General features: G+C 38.5%; 1 protein-coding gene across 2 annotated transcripts in view; it reads right to left on the bottom strand.

Annotated features, from left to right (window-relative positions):
- Positions 1–21,694, bottom strand: part of LOC136699885 (uncharacterized) — a 37,826-nt gene that overhangs the window by 13,231 nt on the left and 2,901 nt on the right. For both annotated transcript variants that reach the window (XM_066674935.1, XM_066674936.1), the window contains exons 4-11: positions 18,519–18,857; positions 14,212–14,313; positions 13,783–13,875; positions 10,233–10,325; positions 6,845–6,919; positions 4,963–5,058; positions 2,655–2,750; positions 536–625 (exon numbers count right to left, since the gene is read on the bottom strand). In XM_066674935.1, the coding sequence (XP_066531032.1) occupies positions 536–625; positions 2,655–2,750; positions 4,963–5,058; positions 6,845–6,919; positions 10,233–10,325; positions 13,783–13,875; positions 14,212–14,313; positions 18,519–18,857 (984 nt within the window). The remainder of the gene's footprint in view (positions 1–535; positions 626–2,654; positions 2,751–4,962; positions 5,059–6,844; positions 6,920–10,232; positions 10,326–13,782; positions 13,876–14,211; positions 14,314–18,518; positions 18,858–21,694) is intronic.

Below are 21,694 nucleotides of genomic sequence, written 5' to 3'. Positions count from 1 at the left end.
GTTAGTGTGTGTGTTGTGCTGGTGTAGAGTGGATCAGACACAGCAGTGCTGCTGGAGTTTTTAAACCCCTCGGCATCTGGACTGAGAACAGTCCTCACACCAAAAACATCCAGCCGACAATGTCCTGTGTCACTGATGAAGGACTAGATGATGACCAACACACACTTGTACCAGCACAATACACAGTAACTCACCACCACCCAAATCATACCTGTGCTGTGGGGGTCCTGACTATTGTAGAACAGGTTGAAAGAGGGACAATAAAGTACACAGAGCAACATTAACTATGGTTTGTAATTATAGAACTATACAGTGCTACTGTGTGGTCAGTGGAGCTGAGAGAATGGACAGTGAATGTGGAAACATGGAAATGGTCATAATGTTATGGTTGATCAGTGTACAATATATTAATCACATAATATATAATCAATTTGGAAATACATAAATTATAGTAAAGGAGCTACTATGTTTTATATAAACTTTAGATTTATTGATAAAGATGATGTTACAATAAATTACAATTTGTTATACTTACATTTAAATGGTTTGTTTTGAAAACCGTGTGTTTGTAGAAAGAGCAGTAAGCACAGTGCCATGAATACTGCAGACATTGCATTGATAGAATCTGCAATGTTATGAGATGTTATTAATATAAACCATGCATGGCATACTGCTATTAATTTATTTTTTATTTATTTATTTATTTAACAGGTCCAGGTGAATGTTCTCTCTTTAGTTCCAGCCAATAAGCTAAGTGCAGGCTAGCATATAGACTGGTTTCAGCATTAGCTCTTCGTGTTTAAATTTGATACGTCCATAATGGGTGACTTTGTGTTTAGATAAACTGTGCCAAATGGAACTGTGAAGGAATTATCAGAAGTAGCTGGAAGGTCTAATCAGTGTCAAAGGTGTACACTTTCAGAAATAAAGGTATGGTACGGTAAGAACATTATCGCCACTAAAGCTAGACTGGCACATCCAAAAATGGGCAATGACTTCGAGTATTCATCAACATCTGTCCTGGATTTAAACAATGTGAGTGACAATAAATAAATAAATAAATAAAACAAATAACTCTCCTGTCATAACCAGTACACACAATATTCACATTAGGACATAGTATTATTCAACTGTGTGACCTTGTGAAGGTCTGTGTATGCAGTAACATTACCATTTTTACAAGTTAGGTAGTGACTGATTGTGCAGGCACAACACAGTAGGTAAATATCTAGGATATGCATTTAGGAGAGGCCAGTGAAGAAGTGCCTCTCCTATATTCCAATAAAAATATACATGTAATATAATGATACATTTTAAAACATTTAGTCAGGTATGAGCACTAACTAAATGCTGTGTATTGCACCTAAAATGTTTTGTTCTTTCTAGATACAGCACTGACTAGATGCACTTACTGTGTTTAGTTCTTTCTAGGTATCAGCCATGGCCCTTGTTCTGGCAGCATCTGAGCTCAAGGAAAGAGACTGAACTCGAAACTATTTGTACTGGCGAGGACAAATTTTCAGTTTGAACACTAAGCAATTTTGTGAGTTGCTCTGGATAAGAGCGTCTGCTAAATGCTATAAATGTAAATGTAACACACAGATTTTCTATTTCAAAATTAAAATGTACAGTTGGACAATTACCCAGTGCACTATTGAGGACAATATAATATGTTGCATCTAATCCATCCAGGTTTAAAGCAGACACACTGAAGATGTGTGTCCCAAAAGTGTGAAAACCCTTGCTTTAGAATTCACTCTCAGAAAAACTGTCTCTGTGGTTGTACCCTCAAGGGTACATATTCTGTACATTCAATTTGGAACATAATTGTACCTTATTCTATTGTAATATATTATATAATGTAGATTTTTTTTATTTGTGTTGATTTTATAAACCCAATTTCATCTCCAGGACTTTTATTATGTTCTTTTATTCTCCACAGTTGTATAATGAAAGATTACTGTCATGGGGATGTGAAGGGTGGACTAACGGAGGCGGACACACTCGCTACAACACAGATAATTTATTAATGAAATAACAAAACAAACGAACTAGACGAGAAACACGACATAACACGACTTAGAAACATAGGAAAAGAGCACGAAACAACACTACAGGACTGGGGCATGAAACAGGCAGGAGACCGAACGAGAACGAGAACGAGAAACGAGCTAGAGAAACAAACACTACAATAACAATAACAATACAACTAACAAATGACCGATAACAGGAAGTGACAACACCGGAACTTATATACATCAACAAACAAGAGACACCTGACACAGATAACGAGAGAAAATGATCAGGAGGAACTTTTAAGGAACACAACTGGATTTTAACACCACTGCTGTACCTTTAAAGGGACATTTACACTGTTTGTAGATTTAGTGACAGTAATGTATTGTACCATTCTACTGAAAGTGTACTGTGCCAGTCACCCCTCAACAAATGTGCAACTCTGGGTTTCTGTTGAGGAGGGCTTATATAAAGAGCCCAAATTTAGGATTTCTGAGAGCTGCTCTCCTAGTGCACCACCTAGGCTCCCCTACTGGCCATCTGAAACGTAGCCTGACCCCTGTGGGTTTTTTTTTTTTTTAAATAGGGAAAATGTGACAAGGTCTGAATAATTTCTAAATGTATTAAATGTTACATACCTGGTCTGTCTGTTTGATCATGAAAAAAAATTGTGAGCAGGACACTGTTGTAATACTCCAAGAACATAAATGAACTTCCCCGCATGGTGAATTTAGCTTTAAAAAAAAAAAAGTTTATCTTAAATTTTGTTTCTCTTTCATTGAATTCTGATGTATTCTTTTGGAAATATTATTACTAATCAGAATAATGTTCTAACTTATTAAACATGCACTATCTGACATTTTAAACATTAATACAGCAGCAAACACCTCATTTCAGTGTAAACATAAAGTGGAGTAAAGGTGCCCTGCACAGAGAGAGAGACGCCACAAACCCACTGTGTTGTGCTGTTCTTTGAACTCACGTTTCTTCTTGATAAGCTCTGCTGCCTGTGTGCCTGCTCTTTCCCACTGCTGTGTGGTGTGATGATGGACAGGGAAAGCCTGATTTCACTTGCGTTTCTCTAACTCTCCTCATCAGGTAAATGCCTTTTTCACTCACTGCTCTGTGGCGTCAGGCTGACTGGGAAAGGGCGCAAGGCTGTAGTTAGATTCTTATTCAGATTGCCCGTTCTATTTTACTATTTCATGAAAAATATTAACACATTTAGAACTTGATGACAGCATCGCATCCCAAAAAAGTTGGTACAGGGCCATATTTTCCACTGTGTTGCATCCCCTCTTCCTTTAAAAACAGTCTATAAATGTCAGGAACATGACATGAAAGAGGAATAGTGTCCCATTTTTGTACATTCAATTCCTTGGTTTTTGCTGGATTTTTTATTTCATGATGCACCAAATGTTTTCTGTGAGAGATAGGCCTGGACTGCAGGCAGTGTTCAACACCTAGACTCTTCTGCGAATCCATGCTGTTGTGATGGATGCAGTACATGATTTAATAATATCTTGCTGAAATGAGCCAGGCCTTTTTCTAAAATAGACGGTGTCTGGATGGGAGAAGATGTAGTTCTGAAACCCCTGTATAGAGTTCAGCATTGATAGCTCACTTCCAACACTACAGATATTAATGCAACCCCATACCATCATTGTTTTTGAACTCTGCGTCGATAACAAGCTTGATGGTCTTGCTCCTCTTGAGTCCTTAGGACCCTGTGTCTGTGTTTTCTAAACAGAATTTCAATATTTGATTCCTCTGACCACAGACAGAACCTTTTGCCCCAGTCCATTTTTAATGTGATGGCCAAGATAATACGGCTGTGTTTCTGGATTGTGTAGATATATGGATTTTGTGTTTGCATAATACAGATTTAACTTAGAAAAATTATTTCTGGAAGAGTTCCTGAGTCCATGCAGTGATTTCCCGAATCAGGCCTGTTTTATTGCAGTGATGTCTGAAAGCCCAAAGATCATGAGCATCCAAAATACTGACTGTAGGCCCTGTCCCATTCACACAGAGATTTCTTCAGATTCCTCTTTTGATAATATTAAGCACTTTAGATGGTGGGATATACAAAGTCTGTGCAATTTTTGTCGAGGAACATCATTTTCTAAAATTGTTCCACTCAGTTTATAACAGATTGGTGAATCCCTGCCCATCTTTGCTTCTGAGAGAGTCTGTTCCTCTAAAATGCTCTTTTTGTGTACTCAGTCATGTGACATAGTTGAAATTGCTCCTCCAGTCCATCACAGGGCAGCACACACAAACACCCAGCCACTCACACACACATACCTCCCCATTCAACCTACCAACGTGTGTTTTCGGTTTTTGACGTGTTTAGTTGCTGCCATAAATTTCTAAATGAGTTAATATGTTTTCCTGAGATGGTAATATGTCTCACTTTCAACATCTGATATGTGTTATATGTTCTATACTTAGTAAAATATGGATCTATGTGATTTGCACATCATTGCAATCTGTTTTCATTTACATCTACTTAAATTATACGGAGTGTGCCAATTTTTCTGAAATTGTGGATGTACTTCTCTCAGTGTTAAATCATAAAATGTTCTGCACCACCATGTAAGGTGGAATGGGAAATGGGGGTTTGGATCAGTTTGCAGTTCCACTTCTCTTAGGAGAAAAATGCTGAGGTTTGGGGACAGAGTAGAAGCAAGGCTTAAGAGAAGGTCATTGCTGAATGAAAACTATTTGTTTGGATCTGAGATGATGGTGCTGTAGATATGTAGAGGCAAAATGTCAGATAGTGCACATGTAAGCAAAATGTTTTGATAATTGTCTCATTTGAACTGGTACTACAGGTTGAAAAGTAAATAAATGTAATTAATGTCATGTATGTTTTGTAAAAATATAAACAAATATAAAATTGCAAATATGTGTAATATAAAATGCTTAAAACATTTCATTTACCTGTAACAACAGAGCAAATACAGCATACCATGGCTGCTACACATAACACGACTTTATCAGAGAGGCCACCAGACCTTTTATAACGCACAAATTCAACTATATAAAAACAGAAAAGAGAAAACACACATGTGTAAAACATTTCTGTAGATTCTGAAATTAACTTGAACACACAGTTATATTAGCTGCATATACTATTGTGAAGTTTGAGACTCAAAGTTGTTTTCTTCACATTTTGGAGCTAAATTGTCAACTCTAACTTCCAAATACACTTTTAATTTAATGATTGTTCTGCCAAACCCCAGGAACTTGTTCTGCTGTATTCAAGTCGGAGTCAAACTAATCACCTATAAAGAAGATATTTTATCAATTATTACCGTGACATTAAAAACATTTTATGAAAAACATGTGCAAAATATATACCTGGAATTTATACCAGGATAAGGTTAGGAATAAAACATTTATTATAATAGAAAAAACAATTGCTTTGTTCATGTTAAATGAACTTCCGATGGGTTATCAGTAAGTTCTCTGTACAGGTATTGTGGCAGGTTCCACAACGCACGTCTTAGAGTGTGCTAAGTCCAGACTATGCCAACCTGTAAGGGGATTCCATGCCAAGCCACTCAACTAAATAATTGCAAAACTATCAAATACTTAAGCTAATGTACAATAAATAATTACTGAACATAATGGCACTCGAGCTATGGACTATATATTTATTTCAAGTTATTTCCTGTACATACAGGTATTCTATGAGCAAAATCTACTTTAATATAAAAGACACACCAGTGCACACAAGCTGAGGGATGTAGGCCATTAGACACAAGGTTCTGAGCAATATCACCAAAACTACACCACACACACTCACCCACAGTTTCTCAAACCAAGCTAACTCAGACACTACAACCACATACTGTACACCTCTTGCCACTGTGGTATGCTATTATGATATGCAATCTTTCTGAGTTAGTCTCAGTTCATTCACAGGTTTTAAATTCCCTAACGGTAATGGTAATTAAAAAGGATTCTTATTTTATAAGATAGCAAAATGTGGCTCAGTTATTAAAACTGTACAGAGTAATACGATTACCTGTGCAGGAAAGTTAAATTTAAAGTAATCTGCAGGGTAAATTCTTGTGCAACCTCAAGTTCACAGCTGTTCATGTTGTGATGGGAAAATGCAGATTAACACCAATGAGTAATGGTTAATGATAACTAATGATTATATTAATGACACAATATATTCAGTGAGTAATGGTATTGATTAATCTTGATTAATTCTTACTAAATAATGTAGGCGTTAGTGCTTGTGACCTGAAGGGACATATCACAGTGTTTTGTATTACTGTGACCTGTGGGGGAGGAAAGCGCTCAACAGATTAGAAGGGAGGAAAGAAAGCAGTCAACAACTGAAGGACATCTCTCACCGTCTGCAACCATTTTTCCTGACAGTAATAAAATAGGAGATAATGAGGAACCAATAAGGGAATGTTTGTGTTGATGGAACGAGACATGATGTAATAACGCCCAAATGGCACACATGATGGTGTACGTGACTGGGGTCATATATATGTTGCATGATTTTGTTTAATACAATGGGAGATAGGAGAGAATTCTTGACTGCATGTCTTTATTCCTCTGATCTCCCCAAATAATTCTTTGAGCATCGATCTTCCTTCCTGGTGACACTTAGATATTAATTTTTAGAATTGCCATAACACATGTAATAATATTTTCTTCACCAACCAGAAGAGAAAAAATTAAGTGCACCATTTTGTAAATTCCAAGGTCTCATTTAGTGTGTACTTTTTATTTTTTGTTTTTCAAAAGAAAAAGTAACATCAACAAACGTCTAATTTCTGTACTGGGATGTTGTGTTTACCTGTGTATACAGCTATGGCTATGATGAAGAAATAAAGAGGGACACTCAGGGTCTTCACTGCCTTCCCTAGCTGTTCTGTAAAACAAAACATTATATTAATTCATACATTCTTACATTCATCCATCCATTGACCCAGTTCAATCACTTCTTAACTAGGGTCACAGCAAATAGCTTGAAACATGTAGGCAGAAAACCATAGGCTGCTATTTAAATTTAAGGATGTTCACAGCCCTTCAGCTACACTAATTTGCCTTTACAAACAAAACCTTGTAATTCAACACAAGTGACTGTGAAGGTGAAGGAAAATATTCTTAACTTTTAATGAAACTATATAACTATTATAACCATCCAGATTTTTATTTGCCTGGGGCAATGGGAATGAATAAAATCTGAAAACCTAAGTACAATGATGAGTAGGTATGTCCCAATACTTTTGTCCATATAGTGTAGTTTGCAAGACTGTTCTCAATGTTTTCACTTGTCTAGAATGTGACACAGTGACAGTAAAATTTGTATTTATCAATTTCCATAAAAATGGCATAAAAAACTACAATCTGTAATTTGTTAATCTTCTTGAACATTTATTGTCAAAACAAAAGCACAAAGAACAGATTGAGTGTTTTCAATTTATAACTAAATAAACAAATGTTTCATTTAAATATACTTTATAGACTTACGCATTTTAATTTTTAAAATCCTTTGTAAAGTTAAGATATTAATTTTTGCTGTTTTGCAAGTGTAATTTTTGTTCGTTATTGCTGTATGTAAAACATAAGCTGCTTAACATGTTTGATATTCCTCTTCATGATGCACCATACATTTTCAGCCCACTGTCAAAAAAACTGTCATTTGGTGGAACCTCAAGGGTTTATACTCCGTACTTTTAGTTAGGGAACATTATTCTATAAAATCATATATTTTTAAGTCATATTAATTTCATACATTGAATATAATCTGCAGGACTTATATTTTGTTGTTATGTTTTAAACATTCCTTTAATAAAATTTCAGATGATTGGTTTTAGTACTAAAATAAATCTGGATGTCATCCACATATCACTGAAAGCCAAGATTAAAATGATGCAATATATGTCCAAAGGGAAGCATGTATAAAATGAAATGAAAGGGCCCAAGGACTGATACTTGAGCAGAAAGGACCAGAAACTGTTTTCTGTCAGTTAGATATGATGTGAAACAATCCAGGGCCGAACCATCAATGCCCAGCTCCCACAGCCTGGATAGAAGGATGGGGTGACTTACTGTGTCAAAAGCTGCACACAGATCTAATAGTAATAGGATACAGAGAGAGCCAGAATCCACAGCTAAAAGAAGATCATTCAATATTTTTATTAAGGCAGTTTCAGTGCTGTGGAAGGGACAGAATCCGGACTGGAATTGTTCAAAGAAATTATTAGTTTCAAGATTGTTAGGTTTGAAGTTGACTAGCAACAGTACATTTGAGGACTTTGGCCAGAAAAGGAAGATTAGAGAAAGGCCGGAAGTTAACAAGAGCCAGAGGATCCAAGCCAGGTTTTTTTTTTTTTAAGTAGAGGAGTGACTGCAGCAAATTTGTGGATAAATAAGACCAGACCAGTACGAAGTGATAGATTAATAAGAGTTGTGAGATGAGTGACCAGGGCAGAGATTCAAAGAAATGTAGGAATGAATCACAAAGAGATGGAGAAACAGCTATAGCACTGTCAAGAGGTTTAAATAGTTTGGTGACTGTTGAAAAAAGATGCAGAGTATTTGTATTAGCATTGTTAATAAGGGTGGGCTGATTTGGCAGCATGTAAGGCACTTCTGTAGGCAGCTAGGTGCTGCTTATAGGCTTCAACATGAACCAAGAGCTTAGACTTCCTGCAGAGTCTCTCCAGTTGACGGCAGTCTGCTTTGTGGTGCCTAATTCATTAGTGTACCAGGGAGAAGAAGAAATAAAAGTCACCATTCTATGACATCACAGGGGCTAGTGTACTAAGAGACTAAGAGAATTTAGCCGTGTGGCATGTTCCTGGGGCAGAATCAATAGGAAAAGTATTGGCAAAAGAATGTTTAAGAATAAGAGGATCTACAGAATGTGTCTTACGGAAGAAAATGCATCTTTGATTGGAACGAGGGACAGCCATAAGTTTAATATACCTGTGATCAGATAGTGGAAAGTGATAAGGACAAAGATTCAAAACAGGTAAGGAAGATGAACAGACAAGGTCAAGAGTATGACCTTTGTCATGTGTGGGAATATGTAGTATGAATTGAAAACAGTCATGAAGTGAGAGAAAATCATTAGTAGGATTAAGGTATAGATTATTTATATGAATATTAAAGCTACAAACTAGCAGCAAACGAGATGAAAATGAGCACACAACTGGGAGAAGTTCAGATAGTTTGGAGAGTAATTTAGCAGTAGGCTAGAGAGTAGTGGTAGAATGTGCAAAAACACCAGGTGCAATATATAAAACTTTAACATATAATATATTAACCTTTAAATTACAAATCTCTAATTTTAAACTGTCATTCCCAGCATCACAAGAATGAAAATGTAACTCCCAAGGAATTCAAACATTAAACAATTTTCAAGATAAAAAAAAGTCTAATAAAAGCATACTAAACAAAGTGCAACATATTTTATGGTGTGAGAGACACCATTCAGTTTAAAGTCTCAAATATTAGAATCAAATCTGTTAGACTTATGTGTTGTAATGTAAAAATGTAAACATGTCCATACGTAGACTTGGACTAGCTCTTATCTTGGAGACTACATTTTCTACTGCTGAAGAGAGATGCATGGAAAGTGTAATGTGGTTGGTAGACACAAATAAGTCTTTGCGTCCTTCATGGTCATGTACTGCAGAGGATCTGCACATTTGGAAAGAGGCCATTCCCCCAAATACCTAAGAATCTGTTCCTTCAGTGAATGACTGATGACATCTGACAGAGAACTCAGTGTTTCTGAGTATAATTTGTATATGACTTCCTCTTTGCATAATATATTTCCAGGTTGTATTTCTTGATACAGTGACAGACTATGGTAAGTGACCATGGTTTACTACTCTTATAGGGAGGCTCTTGGGGTAGCAAGACTGTTTCTCCAACAGTACCATGTGAGCACTTGCTGGTAAAGCACAAATTAAGCCTAAATTCGGACTATAGTCTCCTTTCAAGGGAAAATCCCAATACCAAATGTGGTGTAGTCCATGACTAAGCTTAATCTGGGAAACCACCCAAGAGTGTTAAATTGTAACACAAAGTGTTAATTTAACAATAATGTTGATTTAGAGAATGTCTATAAATCAGTGTAAATAATGTTGATTTACAGAATTTGCTTTGCAGAGTGACCCACCTTTTCTGGAAATTGGGTTTGTATATTAAATGTAGTTATAAACTCGTACCTGGAAGTGTGTTGAGATGAGGAGCAGTTTTCATCAACATCAGACACCGGGCCAAAGAGAGAGCTGAACAGATCACCACCTCACTGAGAAACCCTGGATAATTGTGGATGATAATTAATTCAATATAATAGTAACAGAGTGGAAAATAAAATTATTTTTTTGAGTATACATTTAGGGAACAAACAATAAACAGGTTATTAGAATACTTTCTGTAAGCGAATGTCAATGATGTTTAAACAGACACTGGCCCTTTAGAAACTCAACTTATCGTGTGGTTGTCTTATTTCATCCTTAACAGTGTAATCTTAATAACAACCGTGCAAATCTCCTGCTAAGTATAGGGCTATGTGTAAGCTGTTTTGAGCAGTTCAACTGGAGAAAAAAGGTCTAATATAGCCAAGATGTGATTGTCTGTTTTGTTTCCTCTGTACATTTATTAGTGGCTCTAATTTTATGGTTTTGTACTTCTTGCTGTTATCTAATTTTTTTTTTAAAGGCATAAATCATTGGTGTATTTATTTTGCCAAAGTAACTTCGTAATTTGATTTGTGTATTCTTTCAAGTTAAAGCGTGCTCTATGAGGTTGTACTCCATACCCAGCTGTACTTAAAACCAACTACAGCATTTAGAAAGAAAATAAGCAAGCAAAACAAGAACATAATTTTTTGTTATTGTGTATGGTGTGTTACCCGTTTCCCAAATGCCCCACATAATTATGCAACTTTCCAGTCTAGTAGTTTATTTTATTGTAATTTATTTGCATTATTTTATATAATTACAAGAATAATTATATCATGACCAATGCATTACTGGTGTAGGGTCACCCGGCTTTTTTTCCTGTTTTTCCCTGTATGCATTGTAACTACAAAGTTATATTTCATATTTTAATAAAAAAAAAAAAATTAAATCCTAACCAAATGTCACTATTTAGGTATTGAAGTAAACAAACATGTCTGTCATGGCAATCTGAGAACAGACCTGAGGGTCAGATTCATACTGGACTAATGCCATTTCCATTGTGAGTATGGAGTGTTATCTTGATGATCTAATCTCTTTTGCTTTAAATCCACCTCAACAGAAAAAGTGAGATATTGACAAATTGAATTGTTTATATCACCCAGAGGCAAAATGATAAAAAATGGGCAGTGCTTTATACTGTTATACAAATTCTCAAACAATCTCCATCAATGGAAATGATAAATATATATATATATATAATTTAAAAACAACACTCCCCAGAACAACACTGTCTCTAACTCTCATTCTCTCTAACTCACCAGAATTTATTGTCTTTCTTGAGGGCACCAAGTTATAAAAAAGAAACAATCCTGGTCAATCATTCTCAAATTACAAATAGTATATATTGATTATGAAACATTGCTGTAAATATAAAGTATACATATTTCCACTAAAGACCAAGATAAAAACCTAAAGCATACTCTAAAACTATAAAGACTAACTGAGAACAAGCCAGATAATGAAAGACTGAAGGCTATATAGGGCAACATACTATAGTAAACTAAAAACAGAATGAAAACAAAAAACTAATACTCAACTGGACAGTCAAAACAACAGAAACAGACATGCTCTTAAGCAATATGGTCACTCAATGTAAGCTCAGAACTGCAGACAAAAAAAACAGACTCAAGAAGGAACTCTTAAGGAAGACTAATACCTGGCTCATACTACAGAACACTACCTGATAACACGGCCTGGGCATGAATGATCACAATGGATGGAGGTGAAATAATCCAATCTTAACTCTCATTGGTTTATCATCTTTCAAGATGATGTGTTAACGTGACATTTCACATCAGAGAACTGATGTCCACACTACAGTTTTCTGAGTACCACTAAATTCTGAGTTGTAAATATTGTAAAAACTTTTTCATATTTACAGTTCACAATTGGTGTGACCCTGACTGCTCTGGGAGAAGATCAGAGGAGTAAAGCTTGGATTATGGACTTCCCACACTACTGGATAATCTGGGAAGATCATCATTCACAAACAAAAAAAAAAACTGGGAGACTTCTTGTGATTTTCGGGAGGAGCAAATCAGCCTCAAAAATATCCTCTAGTGTGGGCCAGGCTTAAGCAAAGATACTAAAAAAACAGATCTAAACAGGAGAAAAACAAAACTGGACTCAAAACAGAGAAATATACGAATGGCAGACAAACAACACTACAGCACACAGGACACACCAGGAAACTAATTAACTCATGTGAGACACGGAATGTAGAACGATCATATGATAGGGGAAACACATGGAAACAACCAGGAACCAAAACAAAACAAGACATATGGAACCGAACCAAGCATGTTACAAAGAGATATAAAGAGCACAAAAAGTAAGGAAATGTGTGTTTGGTAGATTATTTATTTGTTTTAACAATGCTTCTTGGCAATAAATCTTTTATTGTTGGAAGTCTGTTAATTTCAGTTTTAAATGGTGCCACATTTGTAAGGAACATGCATTTGTGGGATGAGCAGTAGAGCTGCGTATGTGGGTTGTGCCCATGAAAAATGTGTCAAATACTCACTGCCAAACAGTTTATTTTGTGTGATGGTGTGGGGCGCCATCTCCCTCACTGGAAAAACAAGGCTTGTCATCATTGGAGGCTTTTAAATGCAGAGAGATATTGTACGTTGTTTACTGACAAGTAATTGCACATTTCATTTAATTACAGATGAAATTCTGCAATCAGTGGCAATCCCATATCTCCACAGTCTGGGACCGAACTCTATCCTCCAACATGACAACGCTCGCTCCACAGAGCGGGGTTTATCAGAGACTACCTCCAGAATGTGGGAGTGGAAAGATGGAATGGCCTGCCAGCTCCTGACCTTAACCTCATTGAACACTTGTGGGATCAGCTTGGGTGTGTTGTTTGTGCCCGAGTGACCACAACCACGGTGGCTGACTTGTGACAAATGCTGGTTGAAGAATGGGATGCCAACCCACAGCAGTGTGTGACCAGACTGATGACCAGCATGAGGAGGAGGTGGAGGCTGTTGTGGCTGTGTATGGTTCTTCCACAGGCTACCGAGGCTCCTGATTGTTAAATGAATAAGTGGTTAAATTGCTAATATGTCATTTCTTCCAACTTCAATCATTTAGTCCTACGTACACCAAATGCGTCTATGGCAGAATAAACTGTTTACCATTGGCAGAGAGGATTTTCATGGGTGCAACTCACATACTCAGCTCTACTGCTCATCCCACAAATGCATGTCACCATTTAAAAGGGAAATTAACAAGCTTTTTAACGGTAGAAGATTTACTGCCAAGAAGCACTGTTACAACAAATAAATAATCTGCCAAACACAAATCTCTTTACTTTTTCTGCTATGTTATATTGTTGATAATGTTGCAGGAACTTTTATATATTGTAGACTTTGTTGTATTGACTTTAATACATACTGTAGAGAATGTTGAAGTTAATTTCTTAGATAGATGTTTCAGATAATGATATCTTTACTCTCACTGTTTAACCTTCTTAAATACAAGTAATCCCAAATAAATGTTCTTGGGATTTTCTTGAACTTACCATCAGTTGACCATAATATATAACTAATGAACATGAAAATACATGGACAGCAGGTCAGTACGGCATGCAGGATCATAACCCGTTTTGAAATTTCTGTAAAGAAAAATATATATAGGTTTTTAATATTTAATCATGAATTTTCATTTAGGTTTTGAAATGATAGCTTAGCTGTTTTCTTAAGCTATGAACAAAAATTGTATTTTAAAACAATGAAGAGAAACAGGAATCAAATGTACTCAATGTAAGGTGTTTTTGTATAATTTGTGCTGTAGTTTGAATGTTAGATCCTTTTTTGTAAGTCACTTTGATAAATGCGTCTACCAAATGCATACATGTAAATGCAAATGAAAATATGTCTGAGAAAATATTAATTCAGATTTGAACGACACTGAGTTTTTTTTTGTTTTTATTTTTTTAATTAAACTCTACCTTTTTTCCTCAAAAAGATTAAAACAGGAATGCAGAGTCCAAGAGTAAGTGCTAATGAAAAGAAGCACAGCACCAGTATGAATTTCTGGAGAGAAGAAAAACCTGTTTGAATGAGAAAGAACAAATGAGTTAATGAAAATTAATTAAGACAACAATTATATTATATATCTAATATTATGCATCTGAAATATAGGGGCACCCATAATACAAACCGGATTTCAAAAAAAGTTGGGACACTAAACAAATTGTGAATAAAAACTGAATGCAATGATGTGGAGGTGCCAACATCTAATATTTTATTCAGAATAGAACACAAATCACAGATCAAAAGTTTAAACTGAGAGAATGTATCATTTTAAGGGAAAAATATGTTTCAAAATTTCATGGCATCAACAAATCCCAAAAAATTTGGGACAAGGCCATTTTTTACCAGTGTGTGGAATACCACATTCTTCTTACAACACTCAACAGACGTCTGGGGACAGAGGAGACCAGTTTCTCAAGTTTAGAAATAGGAATGCTCTCCCATTCATGTCTAATACAGGCCTCTAACTGTTCAATCGTCTTGGGCCTTCTTTGTCGCACCTTCTAGAACCTGAACATAGTTCTCTGCATTAATGGTGCCTTTCCAGACATGCAAGCACTCATGCAACCCCATACCATCAGTGATGCAGGCTTCTGAACGGAGCGTCGATAACAACTTGGGTTATCCTCGTCCTCTCTGGTCCGGATGACATGGCGTCCCAGTGTTCCATAAAGAACTTCAAATCGTGACTCATCTGACCACAGGACAGTCTTCCATTTTGCCACACTCCATTTTAAAAGACCCCTGGCCCAGTGCAGACGTCTGAGCTTGTGGAGCTTGCTTAGAAATGGCTTCCTCTTTGCACTGTAGAGTTTCAGCTGGCAACGGCGGATGGCACAGTGGATTGTGTTCACTGACAATGCTTTCTGGAAGTATTCCTGAGCACATTCTGTTATTTCCTTGACAGTGGCATTCCTGTTTGAGGTGCAGTGACGTTTAAGGGCCCGGAGATCACGAGCATCCAGTAGAGTTTTACGGCCTGGACCCTTACGCACAGCAATTGTTCCAGATTCTCTGAATCTTTTGATGATGTTATGCACGGTTGATGATGATAAATTAAAAGTATTTGCTATTTTACGCTGGGTAACACCATTCTGGTATCGCTGCACTATCTTTCTGCACAACAATGGTGTAATTGGTGATCCTCTTACCATCTTGGCTTCAGAGAGACACTGACATTCTGAGAAGCTCTTTTTATACCCAATCATGTTGTCAATTGACCTAATTAGTGTTAATTGGTCTTTCAGCTGTTCGTTATATGTTCAATTTCCTTTTTCCAGCCACTTATTGCTACTTGTCCCAACTTTTTTGGGATTTGTTGACACTGTGAAATTTTGAATCAAGATATTTTTCCTTTAAAATGTTACATTTACTCAGATTAAACTTTTGATCTGTCATCTATGTTCTATTACGAATAAAATATTGACATTTGCCATCTCCACATCATTGCATTCAGTTTTTATTCACAATTTGTTTAGTGTCCCAACTTCGGTTTGTAATAATAATAATAACATATAAGAAAGCATGCATGCTGCAGGTATGCATGGAATACTTCAAATAAGCCTTTATTACAAAAAGGGGCGGGATGAAACCAGAGGGAATTCAGATGAAATATCGCTGTAGCTGTTGGTTGTTATCTTAACTAACGGACTACTTAGATAACACACTTCGATCAATTTTAGATAGTGTAGCACGACTTAAGCGTAAAAAGCAGAAAAAACTCGCTCCTTGGTATAATGAAGAAACACTCACCCTAAAACAAACCGTAAGGAAATTAGAGCGGAAATGGCGATCGACTAAACTGGAAGTATTTCACTGTGCCTGGAAAGACAGCCTTATCAAATATAGAAGGGCACTCGTCAATGCACGTTCAGCACATCTGTCCTCACTGATTGAAAATAATAAAGACAATCCTAGAGCACTCTTTAATGTAATCTCTAAACTTACAAACAATCGGGCAGCTACTGATCCACAGATCCCAGCCATTCACACCAGCAATGCTTTTATGGACTTTTTTAACAACAAGATTGAAAATATTAGACAAACAATAAATGCCATATTACTAAATCCAGCCTGTCTGTCATCTGGTGTGGATGATATAGAACAAAACATAGAAGAAAGACTAGAGGACTTTGACCCACTACCACAGCTAGAATTGGAGAAAATCATCTACTCGTCAAATTGTACGATCTGTACACTTGATGCAATACCAACAAAACTATTTAAAGAAGTATTACCAGTCATAATCAATCCCCTTTTAACAATCATAAATTCGTACCTTAGACTGGGTCACATACCCAAAGCATTTAAACTAGCAGTTATTAAACCCCTGATCAAGAAACCGAATCTTGATCCTAGTGTACTATCCAATTACAGACCTATCTCTAACCTTCCCTTCATATCTAAGATCTTAAGATAACGAACGACCTCCTCCTCGCCTCTGATCGAGGCTGCGTATCCATACTAGTTCTACTCGACCTCAGTGCAGCTTTTGATACAATTGATCATACTATTCTGCTAGAAAGATTAAAAAAAAACATGGTTGGAATAACAGGAACGGCCCTGTCATGGTTTAAGTCACAGATCGCTATCAGTTTGTAAAATTAAATAATGTTTCTTCTATTCATACAAAAATGAGATTTGTAATTCCCCAAGGCTCCATTCTAGGACCTTTACTATTCATATTATACATGATGCCACTGGGCAGATTTATTAGCAGGTATGGCATTACCTTCCACAGTTACGCAGATGACACACAGTTATACATATCAGCCAAACCAGATGACAAACCAACACTAAAGAATATGGAGGACTGTGTTAAAGAAGTGAAGAATTGGATGGCATACAATTTCCTTCTGCTAAACAGCGACAAAACCGAGGTTCTCCTTCTAGGTCCAAAACCTGCTATAAATAAGGTATCAGACTTAATACATAATTTGGACTTCCCTGTTCTCCCGAGCTCATCAGCTAAAAATTTGTGTTATAATTGATTCAGATCTATCATTTGATCAGCATATAGGTAACATTACAAAAACAGCTTTCCTACATCTTCGGAACCTCGCTAAGTTAAGAAATTCCTTATCCCTCCCAGATGCGGAAAAATTAGTTCACACTTTTATTACATCAAGATTAGATCATTGCAATGCACTTTTATCAGGATGCTCCAGCAGAAACTTGAGTAAACTCCAGTTAATTCAAAATGCTGCAGCCAGGGTCCTCACTAAAACTAGAAAATTTGATCATATCAGCCCAGTCTTATCGGCCCTTCACTGGCTTCCAGTTAAATTCCGTATTGATTACAAAATTATTTTACTCACGTATAAATCCCTACATGGTCTTGCCCCTGAATACTTGCGAGACCTCATCACACACTATGAACCACCAAGATTACTCAGATCTCAGGGCGCCGGCCTCTTACTAGTACCCAGAATTCATAAGACTTCAGCAGGGGGGAAAGCTTTCTCCTACAAAGCCCCTCAGCTCTGAAACAATCTTCCAGCTAGTGTTCGGGACGCAGAAACAGTCACTATGTTTAAGTCTAGGCTCAAAACACACTTGTTCAGTTTAGCCTTTGGCAACTAACCTCTGTCTAGTTTAAGGTTGTGGTTTAAGGAACTCATGGACATGGAGAATCAGGGTAAATGCGGATGATGTGCTCACAGTTTCTCTTGTTTGGAGCGAAAGGATGTCTTTGCCTGAGCTCCTTCTGGTTTCCCTCCTCCCAGTCTGTTACAGTCATATCCGTCACTACACTAATGAAAATATTCACATGGTCTTATTCTCTGCTGCACTCAACTAAACTAACTGCTTCTCTTTACTGTTTTACTGTTTTCTGAGAGAATGGTGGCCCACTGATGGAAGATTGTTTGCTGGATTCTCCTGCAGACCAGACCAAACCAGACGAGCTGCTCACCTTATTATTATTACGTAGCATAATGACACTTCATTGGTGATCATTTAAAATTCAATCTATAGTTTGATCAGAGGAGGATGGGTCCCCTTTGTGAGTCTTGGTTCCTCCCAAGGTTTCTTCCTCCAGTCTCGAGGGAGTTTTTCCTTGCCACTGTCGCCTTCGGCTTGCTCGCATTGGGCTTTGATTTAAATGTTCTGTTCTGAAACTGTGAAGCTGCTTTGTGACAACGTCAGTTGTAAAAGGCGCTATACAAATAAATTTGATTTGATTTGATTTGAAAACAGAATTTATATGTATTATCACTGTTACCTATTCTCTGGATGATGACGGAGGTCTGGGCTGTAAACTCATCAGTGTGAATCTCACAGATGAATTCTCCTTTATCCTCCAGACGAACGTCCTTCAGCTTCAGAGAGAAGTTTCCCCGGGGGATTTCAGATGAGAAGAACTCGCCTCGGTCTTGGTACGTCTCGTGGGAACTCTCTGAGAACGTCTGGTTCTCCTGGAAGATCAGGACCATGGTGTCAGGGACCTTTCTCCAGGTCACTTCCTCCAGCTGGAGAACTGTGGAGTTTATGGAGCAGTTGAGTATCAGGTCCTCACCCACAGAGGGTGAGACCATGTGGAGATCACCCCCCACACCACAATCTGAGAGAAAAAAGAGAGAAACAGAGATTAAAAAAACATCTTATATATATATATATCTTTAACACTATGAAATTAAATAATATAACTATTAGGATCCAAAAATTGTTATATGTTTTTTTTATTTGAATTATATATATATTTATATGCCAATTGATGAACTTATTCTTATTCTGAAAATTCAGGTTTACTTATTCAGGCTACAAGCCTAGGGAAAATGTGGCAATGTGGCAATGTGGTCAATGGCAAGAATACTCTTTCTTTGTATTCTAAGTCCATGGCCTGCAATGGTTTATTGTCTAGCAAAGGTCCTGAGGAGCTCTCTTCTACCACCATAAACTCTAGGTGTTACAGCTTTGTTTCTGGGGTTTCAGATTTTACTCTACACTTGACCAGAGGTTTAAATATGCTCTTATTGTATATCACTAGGACCTGTTATGTTTTTTCTAACTGTGTGTCAGGATTAAGAAGCTAGATTGGTATTATATTGCAGCTGGCTCCTGAACTCTAAGGTCATTGGTAAAACCCTGACTTGATTCACTTTCTGTGAGGAGTTTGGTTTGTTTTCCTGGTATATGTGTGGGTTTTCTTTAGGTGCTCATTTTTGCTCCCACAGTCCTCAAACAACTCATGGTAGGCTGTTGGGCTGTGCAAAAGTTTTAAAAGGTGTGAGTGTGAATGTGTGTTTCCCTGTGATGAATTGGTGATTTGTTCAGAGTGTGTTTCTGCTTTACGCCCAGTGATTCTGGGAAGGCTCTGGACACACAACAACCCTGAACTGGATTAGCCATTTCAGACAGTTCATTCATTCATTATCTGTAACCCTTATCGGTTCAAGGTCGCGATGGGTCCAGAGCCTACCTGGAATCATTGGGCGCAAGGCGGGAATACACCCTGGAGGGGGCGCCAGTCCTTCACAGGGCAACACAGACACACACAAACTCACACCTACGGACACTTTTGAGTCACCAATCCACCTACCAACGTGTGTTTTTGGACTGTGGGAGGAAACCAGAGCACCCGGAGGAAACCCACACAGACACGGGGAGAACACACCACACTCCTCACAGACAGTCAACCGGAGGAAACCCATGCAGACACAGAGAGAACACACCACACTCCTCACAGACAGTCACCGAGAGGAAATCCACGCAGACAAAGAGAGAACACACCACAATCCTCACAGACAGTCACCCGGAGGAAACCCACACAGACACAGAGAGAACACACCACACTCCTCACAGACAGTCACCCGGAGGAAACACACGCAGACACAGGGAGAACACACCTCACAGACAGTCACCTGGAGGAAACCCACACAGACACAAGGAGAACACACCACACTCCTCACAGACAGTCACCTGGAGGAAACCCACACAGACACAAGGAGAACACACCACACTCCTCACAGACAGTCACCCAGAGGAAACCCACGCAGACACAGAGAAAACACACCACACTCCTCAAAGACAGTCACCCGGAGGAAACACACGCAGACACAGGGAGAACACACCTCACTCCTCACAGACAGTCACCTGGAGGAAACCCACGCAGACACAGAGAGAACACACCACACTCACAGACAGTCACCTGGAGGAAACCCACACAGACACAAGGAGAACACACCACACTCCTCACAGACAGTCACCTGGAGGAAACCCACACAGACACAAGGAGAACACACCACACTCCTCACAGACAGTCACACAGAGGAAACCCACGCAGACACAGAGAAAACACACCACACTCCTCAAAGACAGTCACCCGGAGGAAACACACGCAGACACAGGGAGAACACACCTCACTCCTCACAGACAGTCACCTGGAGGAAACCCACGCAGACACAGAGAGAACACACCACACTCCTCACAGACAGTCACCCGGAGGAAACCCACGCAGACACAGAGAGAACACACCACACTCCTCACAGACAGTCACCAGGAGGAAACCCACGCAGACACAGATAGAACACACCACACTCCTCACAGACAGTCACCCGGAGCGGGAATCCAACCCACAACCTCCAGCACCCTGGAGCGGTGTGACTGCGACACTTCCTGCTGCACCACCGTGCCAGTCCCTTTCAGACAATGATTAATGAATTAATGAATATATACATAATGACGCACATTCATCCATCCATCCATCCATTATCTGTAACCGCTTATCCAATTTTTAGGGTCGCGGGGGGTCTAGAGCCCACCTGGAATCATTGGGCGCATGGCGGGAACACACCCCGGAGGGGACGCCAGTCCCTCACAGGGCAACACAGACACACACACATTCACTCACACACTCACACCTACGGACACTCTCGAGTCGCCAATCCACCTGCAACGTGTGTTTTTGGACTGTGGGAGGAAACCAGAGCACCCGGAGGAAACCCACACAGACACGGGGAGAACACACCACACTCCTCACAGACAGTCAACCGGAGGAAACCCATGCAGACACAGAGAGAACACACCACACTCCTCACAGACAGTCACCGAGAGGAAATCCACGCAGACAAAGAGAGAACACACCACAATCCTCACAGACAGTCACCTGGAGGAAACCCACGCAGACAAAGAGAGAACACACCACAATCCTCACAGACAGTCACCCGGAGGAAACACACGCAGACACAGGGAGAACACACCTCACAGACAGTCACCTGGAGGAAACCCACACAGACACAAGGAGAACACACCACACTCCTCACAGACAGTCACCTGGAGGAAACCCACACAGACACAAGGAGAACACACCACACTCCTCACAGACAGTCACCCAGAGGAAACCCACGCAGACACAGAGAAAACACACCACACTCCTCAAAGACAGTCACCCGGAGGAAA

The sequence above is a fragment of the Hoplias malabaricus genome, chromosome 6 (assembly GCF_029633855.1).
Source record: "Hoplias malabaricus isolate fHopMal1 chromosome 6, fHopMal1.hap1, whole genome shotgun sequence".
NCBI classification, from domain to species: Eukaryota; Metazoa; Chordata; class Actinopteri; order Characiformes; family Erythrinidae; genus Hoplias; species Hoplias malabaricus.
Note: the sequence above shows the minus strand (reverse complement) of the source record. Positions and strands in the feature narration are given on the sequence as shown.